The following is a 17,983-nucleotide window of genomic DNA, read 5'->3' as shown; positions in this document are numbered from 1 at the left end:
CTATGGTTTTGGGTTTGCAAGATGCCATTTATTCCTTTGCAAAAAAAACAAGAGTATCAGTGCTGGCTCTGAGAAAAGAATGAACGAGCCATAGCACCCACTCAGAACACAGGTACTCAAAGTGAGGATATAGTAACATATCAATCAATAAAATGCTGTCGACTACCCACCATTATTCCTAGTTCATCACAGAGTCTATAGAATTCATCCTGCTCATAAATTCCTCCTCCCCAAACCCGGAGAGTATTCATGTTAGCATCCACAGCAGACTGCAAAAGGAGCCGCAACCTATAGAAGAAATTGTAAAAATAAGTGTTAATATGAAAATCTGGGGATGTTTAAAAAAAGATTTTAAAAACACATGGTGGGGGCTGCCTGGGTGGCTCAGTCGGTTAAGTGTCTGCCTTCAGCTCAGGTCACAATCCCGGGGTCCTGGGTTGGAGGCCGGCATCGGGCTCTTTGCTCAGCAGGGACCCTGCTTCTCCCTCTCCCTCTGCCTACCACTCACCCTGCTTGTGTTCTCCCTCTGTCAAATAAAAAAATAAACAAAATCTTTACACAAAAAACACACATGGTGGTTGATAAATATGTTTCAAAACTCTTTTAGAAAAACATGTTCTAAAACTATGGTTTGGATATAACGCTAGGTGAAGAAAGTGAGACAAAATGATATAAACATTAACTGCAACCACATAAACAAACCTGGAAAAATTGTGGGTTATATCTTTTCTCTGCCCTCTAAATTCACACCGTTATCATACTGCTTTTGAAACTAAAATTTTTATTCGTTATTCTTATAGAAAAAAATGTTGTAAACCTTAGGAAGTATGAGCTGATTTTATACAACCATTTCAAATTGTAAGACAAAAACCAAAGTTTGCATAGTAGTACCCAGCTTACTCTTATTTCCTTTTTTTCAATTCCTCCAGTCCAGTACAGAATTTCCTCAATTTACGGCAGGATTATATTCCAATTGGCCCATTGGAAATTGAAAATATTGTAAGTCAAAAATGCATTTAACACACCTAACCTACCGAACATCCCACCTTATCCTCACCTACCTTAGATGTGCTCAGAACACTTACATTAGCCTGCAGTTAGACAAAATCATCTACCACATAGTCTAGTTTATAATAAAGTATTGATATCTCATGTAATGGATTGAATACTGTACTGAAAGTGAGGCACAAAATGGGTATAGCGGTACAGAATGGTTGTGACCATATCGTTTGTTGACCCTCAGTCTGGCGTGGCTGACTGGGAGGCTGCAGCTTCTGCCACGGCCCAGCATCACAAGGGAATCCTGTACCGTTGTTAGCCCAGGACAAGATCAAAATTCAAAATATAATTTCTACAGAATATGTATCATTTTTACACCATGATAAAGTTAAAAAATCATGTCAAACCATCGTGGGCACCAGCTATTCCTCTTTCTCTAGTAAATTAAATTTCCGTTTTGATTCTTCCAATTCCTATTCACATTACCCACAGGAAAATGTATAGCCACTCTAAGAACATCTATTCTGCATTTCCAGAACAGAGCCTAGAGAGGAACCAAGAAGCCCCCAACCACTGGCTGGCCAAGGACCCAGAGTATTGGGCTTCCACAGGTATACTAGTTGGCCCAGCTGTACTGAACAGTCACTGCCCAAACCAGCCAAATGGGAGGAGCCAGAAAACAAAAAGGAAAAAAAGCAGCAAATTATGTGTCTATGTCGGGAGAATAATTTCATTTTCATGTGAAATTCAAGACAATATGTTTAAAGTAAAAGCAAATTACTACAACATTTGGCAAATTCTAAACACCAAATAATATGGTACAATGCATATTTATAAATATGTAAATAAGTTAACTGTGTTTATTTCTCTTCCCAAAGTTTATTTTTACTATCACAAAGACAGTTTGTAATCGCAAACAGGAAATATTATTCTCTTGTGAAGTGTTATTCTCATAGCTTCAGATAAACACTTTAAATTTTCTTCTAGATTTAAAACTGTAAAGCTTTTTTGGTTCCTTTTACTAAGGTAAAAGTAAAGGAATATACAAATAGCTTAGAATGAAGAAGGAAATATGGGTTTCCATTTTTAAAAAAGAATGCACAGAAATATTTAAGGTATTTTTTGAAAAATTAAAAAAAAAACAAATGTAATCTTTTTTTTTTTCAGGGACTAACTATCCAAAATGTGCATTAGTCATTTTCTTGTTCCTCCAGAGGAAATATATAATAGTTTTCTAAAAATTGGATGGTTTCAGCAGTCTCAAGTCACTTAGCTGTTAAGACTATCTATAGCTTGTGAAAATGGAATGTATGATTTAAAAATCCTTTCCATTCTAAAGTTTCCATCATCCTAGAATTCTGTCTTACCTCTCAGTTCCTTCCACTGCAACCAAAGAAAACAAAAATGAGTAATTCTTTAGCTTTGGGGGCTTTTAATAAAAAGAAAAACAAGAAATAAAAAAAATCGTAACTTACAAGTCAGAGGTTACTCGATCCTGGAATGAATCTGCTGGGATCCAGTTCGAGCCTTTCAGAAATATGGGCAATCCATTAATTTTGAAATAGAAACTCAGACCTTGAGATCCTTCAATGGGCTCTTCTATAAGTTCTACTGTCCTAAAATAAACCTTTTATGAACAAAATTAAACAATGAATATCAAATTTAAAACATAAACAAGAGATTTTTTTTTAAAGATTTTATTTATTTGACAGACAGAGTTCACAAGTAGAAAGAGAGGTAGGCAGGGGCTGGGGAGTAGGAAGCAGGCTCCCCTCTGAGCAGAGAGCACAATGTGGGGCTCAATCCCAGAACCCCGAGACCATGACCTGAGCCGAAGGCAGAGGCCTAACCCACTAAGCCACCCAGGCGCCTGCAAGAGATTTTATTTTTAAAAAGGAAAGTAAATTTCTGAACAATTTACATGAACATATTTAATGTTAATTTCCTACTTGCTATGAAGCATTTAATGTAGAAGTACATATTTCAGAAAAGTATATATATAATTATTGCCAGATTCTATCTTTTAATAGATATAAAATATAGAAACTATTAAAGAGGAAATATATTCTAGTCTTCCTCATGAAACAGGCATTTGTAATTCCATCAAAAGAAATATATTTGAAGGGTGCCTGGGTGGCTCAGTTGGTTAAGCATCTGACTCTCAATCTCAGTTCAGGTCATGATCTCAGGGTTGTGAGATCGAGCCCCAGGTTAGGCTCAGCATGGAGACTGCTTGGGATTCTCTAACCTCCTCTGCCCCCCACTCAAATAAATAATCTCTTTTATAAAAAAAGAAATATATTTGAAGATAACATTTCAAAGTTAGAACAAAAACTTATACTATTTCACAAAAGCAAGGGAGAAATCCCACCAGTTAAACTACGCATCCTGAATTTTAGAAAAACACACTCTCATTTCAGTGTTAACATGTGCCAAAATGCGCATCTTAGAATCAAAGACATATAGCACAGGGTATTTCACAATTTAACAACTTACCAATCTTAATAGCACATTAGTGTAAAATCATTTTGTTTAACGGGCAATTTAATCCCAACTAATCATCACATTAAACTCGATGTTTAAGAGAGCTCTAGAGATGTAAGTGGTGTTCCAACTGGAAGTTAGAATAGGAGCACACACTCCAATGTTATAACCACTGTGTGAGAAAAAGCTGAGACCTTTGTCCCTGGGACGCTCTAGCCAGGTTAAGCAGGAGCAGTTAAGCACGAGCAACAAGACTCCAGATAGAGAAGACTGAGGTTTTTATGTAAATCTTCATTCCTTTCAGCCATAAACTGGATCAAGGAATGAGGTTGTATACCAATGAAGCCTAGCCTTGAACCAAGATTATGCTTTTCTTCTCTAATTAAAATAAATAAATTAATCAACTTATTCTACGAAATAAAAGTACTCACCATTCTTCTATCTTCTTACCCTTGCCCTTATTACTCTGACATGACAAAAAGATATGAATTAACTTTATGAGAAGACATAGAATAAGGCTTGGTTGAGGAGGACCTTGACATGGAATTACCATACCTGCTTTAGGGTTGCAAATGTAAAAAATGTAAGGTGATTTTCACAGATAACTTTGAAAACACTTTGAGGGGTAGATTCAAATATCTAGAACAGCAGTTCTTTAAGTATGGCTGGGGACTACATGGGATCCCTTGGAATCCCGTAGGAGATCCTTGTGTTCGAAACTATTTCCGTAGTAAAGCTAAAATATTATTTGCCTTTTTCACTCTCTCACTCTTCTGAATGTATGGCCTTTCCAGAAACTACATGATGTGTGATGACATCACTTTTTTGGCTAATGGAATGCATGCTTGCATCTTCTGGTGTATTCTACTTCTACGGTAGAGGTTTAGTATTTAAAGAGTTAAGTTTTCAGAGATTAACCCAGTTTGTTCTCAGCTTCTACTGTGTTCTTAGTAGTGGTGTCTGGTTATTCCTGCTATAATCTCTGTAACCTCACTGTCATTCAATAAATTCTCCTTTTGAATCTCAAAGTTTCCCTTGCAACTTACACAGAAACACAAAAGAATTAGGTACCATTTGTTAACTTGTTTCACAGTAGTATTTTTAAGTTTTCAAATGAAAACGAATGTTAATTTTAATTGAAATTCATTTTACAGTTCAGTATTTTTTATTCTAAGAAAATATTTCAAATATGCTTTTTCTTAAGTTTGAGTTGCAACTAGAAGACTAACACTCTCATCCTACAACTATATTGTCTCCATTTAAAAAATGCTGGAAAAAATGAAATTGACATATCAGAGTTTTCTTTCTCTTTTTTTTTTTTTAAAGTAGGCTCCACAACCAATGTGGAGCCCAATGCAGGGCTTGAACTCACAACCTTGAGATCAAGACCTGCACTGGCATCAAGAGTTGAATGCTTAACCAAGTGAGGCACCCAGGTGCCCAACATTATTAGAGTTTGCTAATTCATGGAAGGGAAGAACCTACTCCAAAGAAACTGGGTAAAATTACAAATGAGTAATGAAATTGTGATGAAATCCATATTTCCCTCAACTTTATAACTGTTAATAATTTATCTTACTGTGCCTTATGCAATGTAACATTTTAAAAACAATACTTATGGTGCCAGTTAAATTGCAGTATCATTTCGAGACCCATCATTTTTCATATAAAGAAAAAAGAATGGAAGATTTTAGACAAGATAAGCTCTTTAAAAGGCAAACATTGTTTATTATGCTCTAATATATGATTTTCTATTATATTATAATGTTTTCAAACCAGAAATGAAAGTCACTGGAGCATGTTACAGGACTCATTATGTTACATAGCTGGAAAAGCGAGCACACACACACACACACACACACACACACACGTTTTATGTTCAGTTAGTGAACATACAGTATATCGTTAGTTTTTGATGTAGTGTTCAACAATTCATTATGAGAAGCACACGTATTAGTTGAGAGAGTTTTACAGTTGACATTGCTGAATGCCTACTAGATAAAAAGTCAAAAAATGAAATCACAGCATTGTCACGTGGCAATGATACCGTAAGTCATACAATCAAAGATTTAGCTGCAACAGGATACTGAGCTGATCGCTCATCTGAAGTATCACCGTTTGCCTGAGAACTGGATCAATCTCCAGAATGATGGACTCACTGTTTGCTTTTGTTTGTCTGTTAATCAGCAGAATGAATCATCAAAGATTTCTTTTATGTAAATCTTTGGCAACAGAACACAAGAGATGCTGAAATATTCAAAGTACTGAATAGTTTCTTTGAATCTCAAGGTTAGCAACAAGTGTGTTAACAACATTTGCCCTGATGTTACAAAGGCAGTGGTGGGTAACGTTCCTGGCGCCTCCACAAAAATCAAGGCAGTAGAACCCAACTGTGCTAACTGTATCCTTCACCTTCAAGCATCAGCAGGAAAAAAAAAAAAAAAAGTCAGTTTCACTTAAGAATGCCCTTGGTAAAGCAGTAAAAATTACTAATTCTATTAAACCCTAACCTTGAGCAGACATCATTATAACAGTCTGTGTGATGAAATGATAGAATGGGAAATACGGATAAAGTCCCACAAAATAGATTCTTGAGGAAAAGCATCTGGGCCACTGCTTGAGTTGTAAACTGAATTAGTCATCTGGTTCGTGAAACTTCATATTCACTGGAAAGAACTGCCAGACAAACTATGGTTATTCAGACTTGGCTATCTGGCAGACATTTCTTGAAAATGAAGTGCGCCTTGTCACTTCAAGGAAGATAAGTGAAAGTATGGTGGACAAGGATAAAACTCAAACTACAGGTAAAAATTAGGATTTAGGAAAACTTGTATCCACTCCCATGAGCTCGAGAGCTTCCCAATACTTAAAGACTTTTCAGTAACATCAATGTGATATTAACAAATGTGAATGTGATATTATATAATGGAATGTTTCAGTATTTGGAAACATCTGGATATCTTAAGACACCAATATGACACCAATATTTTTCCAATAACCAATGCACTGTTATGATATCATGTAAAAGATCCATTAAGAATGAGTAAGTCAGGGGCGTCTGGGTGGCTCAGTGGGTTAAAGCCTCTGCCTTCAGCTCAGGTCATGATCCCAGGGTCCTGGTATCGAGCCCCGCATCCGGCTCTCTGCTCAGCAGGGAGCCTGCTTCTCCCCTCTCTCTCTCTCTGCCTGCCTCTCTGCCTACTTGTGATCTCTGTCTGTCAAATAAATAAAATCTATAAAAAAAAAATAAGAATGAGTAAGTCATGGTAATAAAAGGTATAGCAGAGAGAATACAGTCGGTGGTGTTGTAATAACATTGTAGGGTGACAGGTGGGAGCTGCACTTGTAAGCATAGCATAAGTTACAGAGTTGTCAAATTACTATGCTGTATAACTGAAATTAATGTAATGCTGTCAACTATGTCTCAGTAAAAAAAATAATAATTTTAAAAATCCATTAAAGGTATAAGATACACCAACAGATTTTAATGTAACAGAGTACAGTTTGTTAAAATGGCTTCAGATTCCACTTTGCAACTAACCTTTAAGAAACCACCACTGCTTAAGTTCTCCTGCAGTACCAAAGAATAGCCTCGATCATTTGAAAAGGCTACTAAAGTACTCTTCTCTTTTCCATCTACATATCTATGTAAGATCATTTTTTCTTCACGTTTCGATGAAAACAACATGTTGCAAATTGATTGCAAAAGCAGATGAACATCCAGTCATCCTCCATTAAGCAACACATTAAAGAGACTTGTAAACATGTAAAATAATGTCATTATTCTCACTACATTTTCTGTTTTGTAAATATATTTATTCTTCATAAAATAACTCACACATTAACATGTCATGGATTTGGTACTGTGATTTGAAATGAGTAAATATTTAATCCTCGGTTTTAAAATTTGCCCACATAAACAAAGGTACGTTGGGGTTCTCAATAATTTTTATGAATGTAAAGTGATTGTGAGTCCAAAAAATTTGAGAATCACTAATCTAGAAAATAGAACTCACTTACTTCTTTATACCAATTAATGCTACAAATAGTATTAATGATAAAACTCATCTGCCCCAATTTTCTCTTTTCTGTTTAAATTTTCTCATGAAAAGCAGCTATCCCTATCTTCCACTCCTGCAGTAACAATTTTATGGCCCAGGTCAAAGTAAACCCTAAAGCACTTGACAGTCCTCAGAGGTGAAGCAGGAATTACCAGGCACCTTTCCCTTTGGACATTCCCCGACAGGTTAAAGGCTGGATCTATGCCAGTAACTCCCCACGTCCTCTGGAAGTCCTGATAGGTAATATAAAAGCCTTCTTCTACAACAGGTATTTTACTTCCAAGGAAATAATAAACTTTGAAAGAGGTTTTTTGAAAAGTTCCCTGAGTAAAATATATTTATATCCAGAGGGAATTACAAGATCCAAACTATTTTAAAGAGCCCAACAAAATATTGTCTAAAAGTAGGAAAGAAAATACCTAAGAACCTAAATGTGTAAGCCAAGCAGTTTGCATTTAAAAGTTTTTAATTTGCAACTTGTCTATCTATAGTTGAAGATTCCATCGGCAACTCACTAGGTAAGTTTTTAAACTTTATGATTACATTTTTGAAATAGAAGGACTAACTCAAAGTACAGAACAACTGAACACATTTTTTAGACTAAGAGTTAGGAATATCTTAACTAAAGGGCTTAAGAGGTGTGTGACTGATAACACTGTGCTTCTCAAATTTCTTTCTCTGGCAGACCAGATGATGATGTAATGAATCATAGAGTCATAAACTGCATATCACTTCTCAGCTGTTTGCAATCAAATACTAAAAAGGCTGCCATAGTTGGGGCGCCAGGGTGGCTCAGTGGGTTGAGCGTCTAACTCTTGGTTTCGGCTCAGGTCATGATCTCAGGGTGGTGAGATGCACAGTGGGGAGTCTGCTTCTCCCCCTCTCCCTCTGCCCTGCTCATGCTCTCTCTCTCTCAAATAAACAAATAAATCTTAAAAAAAAAAAAAAAGCTGTCATAGTATAACTAGATACTAGTAATTTTCTTCTTAAAAAAAAATCTTATTTCCAAATATTGACAAATGTTACCTGAACTATTTTTCAAATAATTTTCATGAATTTCCAAAAACACAAGTCATTTCATTTACATTACGTATTTTTAGAGACGAGCAAACACATTTCTGTCTGCTCTAAAAGTGCTTTAACAGGCAGAAGCACTGAGAAAACACGTGCTGGGTTTCCACAAAGAGCTGTCCTCACACAGGCCTGTGCAGGACCACACAAGCCCTAGCAACATGCAGCAAGCGCAACCAGAAGGTGACAGCTTCAAGTTTACACCAGCACAGTTGCCTGGTATCTTTGTGGCCAGAGGTGCATTCCCTTATCTGACAGAACAGACAGAATCACTGTTTAACAAACCCCCTCTTCTCTATGACAAAATTATTTTCAGTAATAATAATGAAATGAAATGAATAATGATAATATCCAGAAAAGAAATGCAGACACTTTCCTTTATTTAACTTCATATGAACAGTCATACCATTTTTAAGTAAAATAAAAGAGTAGAAAAAAGGAGAAGTGGACCCCTAGTTGGCTCAGTCAGTTAAGCACCTGCCATTGGCTCAGGTCATGATCCCAGGGTCTTGGGATCAAGGCCCCACATCGGGATCCCTGCTCAGCAAGGAGCCTGCTTCTTTCTCCCCCTCTGCCTGCCACTCTCCCTGCTTGTGCTCTGTCAAATAAATAAAATCTTAAAAAAAAAAAAAAAGAAAAGGAAAAAGGAAAAGTAACAGATTCATGTACTCAATTATATTAGTGTTTTTGAAAAAAGTAAATGACATTTCCATATATCGGTTCATTATAGAAATGAATAGTATTTGTTATTTTGAGCCTTAACTTCTAACGATGTCAAGAACTTTGTCAAAACGGATCTTCTTTGTGTGTATATGCTTTATAAAGCACAGAGCCAGATTTGTTAATCTATCCTTACATAGTTGACAGAGGAACACTTTTTATTAATTTTAGTTTATTAAATTTCATTTTTTTCAAATGAAGCCCAAAATACGCAAATATTTTGGGGAAGTATTAGACGGAAAATTAAGTCTGACAGAGATTCATAGAAAATCCCACTTCTCATTAAATTCCAAAAAATGCAGTAGTACCCATGCCTTTGTTTCTTTGAGAACCACTCCAAGTGTTTACAAATGCCTCTGGGGTGAAAAATTCTCACTTCTCAAGTATGCCTTCTCAAAGTAGCAAAATCAAAGAACATGCCTACATGATCGTGAACACAGACATTACTTGATCCACTGCTTTAGAACAAGTATCCAGTTCTTGGTGAAAATGACTGGAGTATTCAACACAGCTGTTTCGATTTCTCTGGGCACTGTAAGAGCCCATCTTTTGTTGTTCCGCCTGACACTCTTCTTCAGAATTTGATTCTTTTTTTCCATGTAAATGTTCATTTCCTTACATTTTGTTGTTGCACAGTAAATAGCCTTCACCAAAATTTCTGTGTGCTTATCTTCAAAGAAAAGTTTGAAAGCTTGGTATTTCACTGTACATTGTTCAAGGCAGACTCTGGCTATTTGCAAATAATGTTTGTATCTGATTAACCTCAACTAAAATTCTACACAGGAAAAAAGAAAGATAATTCAAAAGAGGAAAACTGTAGTAGCAGGGGACAAAATCTGAGCTGATTCTCATGCATCCACATGTCTTTGGATCACAGAGTACTTCAAAGTGGAGATTAACTTTTCAAAATTTACTGTATCCTTGCCTCCTAATGAGCATTCCATCTTGTCTAGGAAAGACTTTCTGTAGCTTTTTCCAACGAGATGAGATTTAAAAGAATGAATAAAATTTTTCCAAAGTTCACAAAACATCACACAAGAAGAAATGTTTCCCAAAAAGAAAACTCCACAAGGTTCAGAGAATGATTTCCAGAAGACAGAAATAAAATATGAGATTAATCTCTTTGATTCCTGTATGAACTCCACCGCGGATATTGGCCACATATGCAGCACTCTCCTGTCACTGACCACAACAGAGGTTTATGAAACAAGCATCCAGTTGTTTTCAAGGTACCCTCTGTGAGGTCAGCTGCAGCCTTTCCAGAAATATAAGAATGACTTTTTTATATCAATTCTTATCACCTTTTATACAGACAAATCTTTTATACAGAGTTAGATTTGATCTCTATGAAGCATCTGAAGTGTTATCAAAAAGAATTCCAAGTAGGGGCGCCTGGGTGGCTCAGTGAGTTAAGCCTCTGCCTTCAGCTCAGGTCATGATCTCCAGGTCCTGGGATCAAGTCCCACATTGAGCTCTCTGCTCAGCAGGGAGCCTGCTTCCCCCTTCTCTCTGCCTGCCTCTCTGCATACTTGTGATCTCTCTCTCTGTGTGTCAAATAAATAAATAAAATCTTAAAAAAAAATAAAGAATTCCAAGGCATTTTGGTTTTTTTAATATCTGCCACTACTAAAACATACACTGATAGTTTTAAAACAACTAACAACTCCCACAGTTGTGGGAATGGCCAACTAATCTTCAAGAAAGCAGGAAAGAATATCCAATGGAAAAACAAGTCTCTTCAACATATGGCATTGGGAAAATTGGACTGCCACATGCAGAAGAATGAAACTGGACCATTTCCTTACACCACACACAATAATAGACTCAAAATGGATGAAAAACCTAAATGTGAGACAGGAATCCATCAAAATCCTAGAGAAGAATACAGGCAGCAACCTCTTTGACCTCAGCCACAGCAACTTCTTATTAGACATGTTGCCAGGCGCAAGGGAAACAAAAGCAAAAATGAACTATTGGGACTTCATTAAGATGAAAAGCTTCTGCACAATCAACAAAACTAAAAGGCAACTGATGGAAGGGGATAAGATATCTACAAATGATACATCTGATAAAGGGTTAATATCCAAAATCTATAAAGAACGTACGAGACTCAACACCCAAAAAAAACAAATAATCCAGTTAAGAAATGGGCAGAAGACATGAATACACACTTTTCCAAAGAAGACATTCAGATGGCCAACAGACACATGAGAAGATGCTCAACATCATTCATCATCAGGGAAATAAAAATCAAAACCATATGAGATATCGCCTCACACCTGTCAGAATGGCTAAAAGTAACAACACAGGAAACAAAAGATGTTGGTGAAGATGTGGAGAAAGGGAAACCCCCTTACACTGTTGGTGGGAATACAAACTGATAGAGCCATTGTGGAAATCAGCATGGGGCTTCCTTGAAAAGTTAAAAATAGAACTACCCTACAATCCCACAACTGCACTACTAGGTATTTACCCAAAGGATACAAAAGTACATATTTGAAGGGCCACATGCACCCTGTTGTTTATAGCAGTGCTATAAACAATAGCCAAATTACGGAAATAACCCAAATGTTCACTGACTGATGAATAAAGAAGATGTGGTAAATACATATACAATGGAATACTATTCAGCCATCAAAAAGAATGAACTCAGGGCACCTGGGTGGCTCAGTGGGTTAAAGCCTCTGCCTTTAGCTCAGGTCATGATCTCAGGGTCGTGGGATCGAGCCCCACATCAGGCTCTCTGCTTGGCAGGGAGCCTGCCTCCCCCTCTCTCTCTGCCTGCTTGTGATCTCTCTCTGTCGAATAAATAAAATCTTCGAAAAAAAATTTTCTTTTCAAAAAAAAAAAAAAAAAAGAATGAACTCTCGGGGCATTTGGGCAGCTCAGTTGGTTGAGTGTCCAACTCTTAACTTTAGCTCAGGTCATCATCTCCGGGTTGTGGGATCGAGCCCTATGTTGGCTCCATGCTCAGAGGGGAGTCTGCTTCATTCTCTCCTTCTGTCCCTCCCCACCAAAATAAATAAATAAATCTTAAAAAAAAAAAAAAGAAATCTTGCCATTTGCAACATGGATGGAACTAGTGGGTTTTATGCTAAGTGGGGTAAGTCAGTCAGAGAAAGACAAGTACCATATGATTTCACTCATATGTGGAATTTAGGAAACAAAACAGATGAAATATGGGAAGGGAAAAAGAAAGAGAAAGAGAAGCAAACCATAAAAGGTTCTTAATGACAGAGAACAAACTGAGGGTTGATGGTGGAAGGTGGATGGGGATGGGCTAAATGGGTGATGGGTATTAAGAAGGGCACTTGTTAGATGAGCACTGGGTGTTTACGTAAGTGATGAATCACTAAATTCTATTCCAGAAACCTGTATTACACTATACATTAACTAACTAGAATTTAAATAAAAATTTGGAAGAAAAAAATTAACTAAAGAATTTCAATTCTAAAGATATTAAAACTAGTAAAATATTTCTTAAATCAGTTCAAATATCCACTTACCAAACAAAATATTACATATTCTACATCTCAGTTCACACTTTCCTCCAAGTTTTTTTTTTACAGACTTTATTTTTTTAGAGCAGTTAAGATTCACAGCAAAATTTAGGGGAAAGTATAAAAACTTCCCATATACCCTTTGCCCCCACAGTGCATGGCCTTCCCCATGACCAGCATCCTCCACTATGGTGGTACATTAGTTACAACTAATAAACCTAAATTGACACATCATTATCACCCAAAGACCTAGTTTACATTAGACTTCACTCATGATGTGTTATATTTTATAGGTTTGGACAAATATATAACAACATGTTATCATTATGGTGTCATACAGAGTAGTTCTACTGCCCTCAAAATCCAGTATGCACCACCCCTTCCCCTCTCCCTCCTCCCCACAGTCCCTAGCAACCACTGATCTTTTTACTACTTCCATAGTTTCATCTTTTCCAGAATGTCACATACATGGAGTCATGCCATATGGAGCCCTTTCAGACTGGCATCTTCCACCTAGTAATCATCATTTAAGCTTCCTCCAAGTTTTTTCAGGGCGTAATAGCTCTTTTCAGCACTGAATAATAAATAGTCCATTGTCTGGATCCACCAGGTTTACTTATCACTTCACTTACTGAAAGACTTCCTGGTTGCTTCTAACTTTTGGCAATTAGGAATGAACCTGCTATAAACAGCAATGTACAGATTTTGTGTGGACATACGTTTTCAGTCTTTTGGATAGTAAGCAGATCAACTGCTGGATCATATGGTAAGAGTATGTTTAGTTTTATAAGAAACCACCAGATTGTCTTCCAAAGTGAGTGACTGTATGTACCACTCTGCATTCCCACCAGTGATGAAAGAGAGTTCCTGTTGCTGCATATCCTCACCAGCATTTAGAACTGTCAGTGTTCCAGGTTTTGGCCTTTTTGTTTGTTTGTTTGTTTGTTTGTTTGTTTTAATATTTTATTTATTTATTTAACAGACAGAGATCACAAGTAGAGAGGCAGGCAGAGAGAGAGGAGGGAAGCAGGCTCCCCGCTGAGCAGAGAGCCCGATGTGGGGCTCGATCCCAGGACCCTGGGATCATGACCTGAGCCGAAGGCAGAGGCTTAACCCACTGAGCCACCCAGGCGCCCTGTTTGTTTGTTTTTTATTTATTCATTTGACAGAGAGCACGAGCAAGCCAGTGAGCAAGTGAGATCACGAGAAGGGAGAAGGGTCAGAGAGAGAGGGAGAAGCAGACTCCCCACTGAGCAAGGTACCTGATGCAGGGTGCCAACCCAGGACCCCAAGATCATGACCTAAGACACCCAGGTGCCCCAAGTTTTGGCCATTCTAATGGGTGTATAGTACCATCTTGTTTTAATTTGCATTTTCCTAATGACATGTGATGTGGAATATCTTTTCATATGTCTATTTGCCATCTGTATCTCTTCAAGCTTGCTACGGTCTTTAGCCCACCTTTTTTTTTTAAATTGGTTTCTTTTCTTACTGCTGAGTTTTAATAGTTCTTCGTGTATTTTGTTTAACAAGATATGTCTTTTGCAAACATTTTCTTCCATCTGTGATTTGTTTTCTCATTCTCTTGACATTGTCTTTGGCAGAGAAGTTGTTTTGAATTTTTTTAAGATTTATTTATTTGAGAGAGAGAGAGCACAAGTGCAAGCAGGGAGAGGGGCTTAAGAGAGGGAGAGAAGGACTTCCAACCTGACTCCCTCGGAGTGTGAAGACTGATGTGGGGCTTGATATCATGACCCTGAAATCATGACCGGAGCCAAAATCAAGAGTTAGATGCCCAAATGACTGAGTCACCCCGGTACCCCCCAGAAGTTTGCAATTTTACTCAAGTTCAGCTTATCAATTATTTCTATATTAAAATTTTAAGCTTTAGGTCACACTGAAGTAGCTCATGTTTAGTTTCTGCTTTTTTATAATCACTCTGCTATTGTTGTTTCTAATCTACTTTTAAATGCAAGAATATGTAAAAAGACAGAGACTGGGGACACAAACTATTCCAAAACAAATTTAAACTGTTTTAAACTATTATAAACTTACTTTCAAAATGACTATATGCAGCTGAGTCTCCATGATCCTGGGGACAACTATATAACTAAGAGTTCTCCAAATTTATGTCCATGTAGAATATAACATTTATTAAAGAGTTAATAATAAAAATGTGCTAATTGAAGCCTACATATATGTTATTAAAACTCAAGAATAATTGCACAGATGGATAAAACTTAAACCAACAAAAGATTCTGCAGGGAGGAGTATTTAATCACTGACATTGTACAGAATTGCCAGACACACTAAAACACGTAATGCACCCACTTATTGCCTGTACCCAGGGCTAACTGCTCCCATGACCCAGTCTGGGTAAGCTGCTATCCACAGCCATTTTGGAAATATTTAATTAAAATGTGATAGTTGGAAAGACAAAAGGGGGGGCACCTGGGTGGCTCAGTCCATTAAGTGTCTGCCTTGGGCTCAGGTCATGGTCTTGGGGTCCTGGGATCGAGCCCGAGTCAGGCTCCCTGCTCAGTGGGGAGTCTGTTTAACCCTCTCCTTTTGCCCCTCCCCCTGCTTGTGCACTCCCTCTCTCTCTCAAATAAATAAAATCTTTTTTAAAAAAAGACAAAAGGGAAATTTACTGAGATGAACAGTGTCCTTCAAAATTCAAATTACTTAGAAACTCAAATGTGACCTTATTTGCAAATAGGGTCTTTACAGATATAATTAGTTATTAAAATGAGGTTATACTGGCTTAGGATGGACCCTAATCCAAAGGCTGCCATCCTTGTAAGAAAAGCAGAGACACACACATACACAGAGAAGGCCATATGATGAGAGAGACAGAGATGTGAGTAACCCAACTATAAGCCAAGAAATTCCAAGGATTACCGCAACCACCAGAATCTGGAAGAGGCAATGACGGATCCATCTTGGAGCCTTTAGAAGGAACATGGCCTGCCAACACCTTGATTTTGGACTTTGAGCCTCCAGGACTATGAGAAATTAAATTGTTTTTGTTCTAAGCTACTCCATTTGTTACAGTTGCCCTAGGAAACCAGAGACACACAGAGGGTGACACACTTCACAATCTCTGTGAACTCTCAGTATTGATCAGATGTACGAAGTAGTCAGAAATACACCTTGATTATTCGGAATTCCATATTTTTTTGGCTATGTACTTTTAAGGTCTTTAAAGAGCCAAAAGCAGCATTTAGAAAGAAAAAGAAAAAAAAAAATCTCACAGGCATTGTGCTCCCTTTCTGCCCTGCCGATACTGCAAATATGAAACTGGGAACTTAAGAAACAAAGAACAAAGCAAAATTTGAAAAAAGAAAAAAGAGGAATAAATCTCCATTATTTTCTAATTGTAATAGCTAGGGGCAGTTTTTTACCTCTTCTGGTTTAGGAACTGCGCAAAATAATTTCTAATTTTGGAATACGTATTATTACATTGTCTATTTCCCTACATAATTTAATTAGAGAATCTTGATGCTAAGACAAATACAAACAACTGCTTTCTGTTGCTTTTGGCAAGATTTACCTTACACAGGGACTACATGGGAGACTCTTACAAAATAAGTTGTGCTAAAGAGAAATACCAACTAATTGATTTACTATTTTTCTAGAAAGATAAACTGTAATAGTCCTTCAAACATACTTATTATGTCTTTGACATGTATTAGGTAGGAATTCAGTATAATCAATTAGTAGGATAAAAATATTCAATTAACCTGGGCAGAAGATGGCAAAACAGTGATTAGGAAGATTTTTTTAAATCTCATTTACCCAGAGTAGCCTTTCCCACTAAACATTACACAAAACTTCCTTTGTTAAAAGAAAGCTAACTCTACCAGACTTGCGCTTTATGGTCCCTGTGAAATGACTTGTTGGACAGAATTTATAAGAGCCCAATGCCTATCTTTTATTTTTTAATTTATTTTTAAATTTTCTATATTTTCTTCATATGACCTCCCTTCATACCTACAGTATGTACCTCAAAGTTATTCCTTTCAACAATAAAAAAAATGTTCATGGGGCGCCTGGGTGGCTCAGTGGTTAAAGCCTCTGCCTTCGGCTCAGGTCATGATCTCAGGGTCCTGGGATCGAGTCCCGCATCGGGCTCTCTGCTCAGCGGGGAGCCTGCCTCCTCCTCCTGTCTCTCTCTGCCTGCCTCTCTGTCTACTTGTGATCTGTCTGTCAAATTAAAAAAAAAAAAAAATGTTCAGTCATTCAGTCAAAAAAAAAATGTTCAGTCATCAAGATATTCTTCCCTGTTCACAAAGAAATGTAGTCAGCCCTTTCCCCTCCTATTAGACCCAGTACATCTCTGCTGCATGGACTGCATCCAAATTCCTAACTTCTCCAAGGCCTTTTTTTTTTTTAAAGATTTTATTTATTTATTTGAGAAAGAGACAGTGAGAGAGAACATAAGCGAGGAGAAGGTCAGAGGGAGAAGCAGACTCCCCATGGAGCTGGGAGCCCGATGTGGGACTCGATCCCGGGACCCCGGGATCATGACCTGAGCCGAAGGCAGTCGTCCAACCAACTGAGCCACCCAGGCGTCCCCTCCAAGGCCTTTTTGTCTGAGTTAACTGTGCTGCTGTCTTGAGACAGACTGAGTAAACAAAAAATAAAATACCCTTATGTCTGGGCGTGTGGGTGGCTCGATTGCTTAAGCACCTGACACAGGGCCCTGGGATCGATTCCCACGTCAGGGCTCCCTGCTCTTCGGGGAGCCTGCTTCTCCCTTTGCCCGCTGTTCCCCCTGCTTGCATGCGCTGTCTTTCTTTCTCTCTCTTAAGTAAATAAAATCTTTAAAAAAATGAGTATGTCTAATCTCAGTGGAAGAGAGGCATGAAAGATATAAAAGTGAAGCAAGATGGATTACAATAAGATAGCTTCAAAATAGGAGCAGTTTTACATAGAGCAAGCCCAAGGTAACAACAGAACTATCAGGATACCAGAGCCACTGAGGTAAGATAAGGAGGTGTCCATGAGGAGAACAGAAGTCCTGACACAACAGCTAGTGCTGGGGGGCACATGAGCATGGGCAGTAGAAGTGAAACCTAAGCCCTCTGGAAGGCAGCTCAGCAGGCTCTCTCAAAGCTGACCTATGTGTCTCCTGTGATCTAGTGA

At 37.7% G+C, this 17,983-nt stretch overlaps 1 protein-coding gene across 2 annotated transcripts in view; it reads right to left on the bottom strand.

Annotated features, from left to right (window-relative positions):
- MANBA (mannosidase beta) overlaps positions 1-17,983 on the bottom strand; it is a 121,067-nt gene that overhangs the window by 46,937 nt on the left and 56,147 nt on the right. For both annotated transcript variants that reach the window (XM_032860840.1, XM_032860849.1), the window contains exons 8-9: positions 2,475-2,626; positions 171-288 (exon numbers count right to left, since the gene is read on the bottom strand). In XM_032860840.1, the coding sequence (XP_032716731.1) occupies positions 171-288; positions 2,475-2,626 (270 nt within the window). The remainder of the gene's footprint in view (positions 1-170; positions 289-2,474; positions 2,627-17,983) is intronic.

The sequence above is a fragment of the Lontra canadensis genome, unplaced genomic scaffold (genome assembly GCF_010015895.1).
Source record: "Lontra canadensis isolate GAN:19392208 unplaced genomic scaffold, GSC_riverotter_1.0 scaffold1, whole genome shotgun sequence".
NCBI classification, from domain to species: Eukaryota; Metazoa; Chordata; class Mammalia; order Carnivora; family Mustelidae; genus Lontra; species Lontra canadensis.
This window is presented reverse-complemented; position numbering and strand designations above follow the sequence as displayed.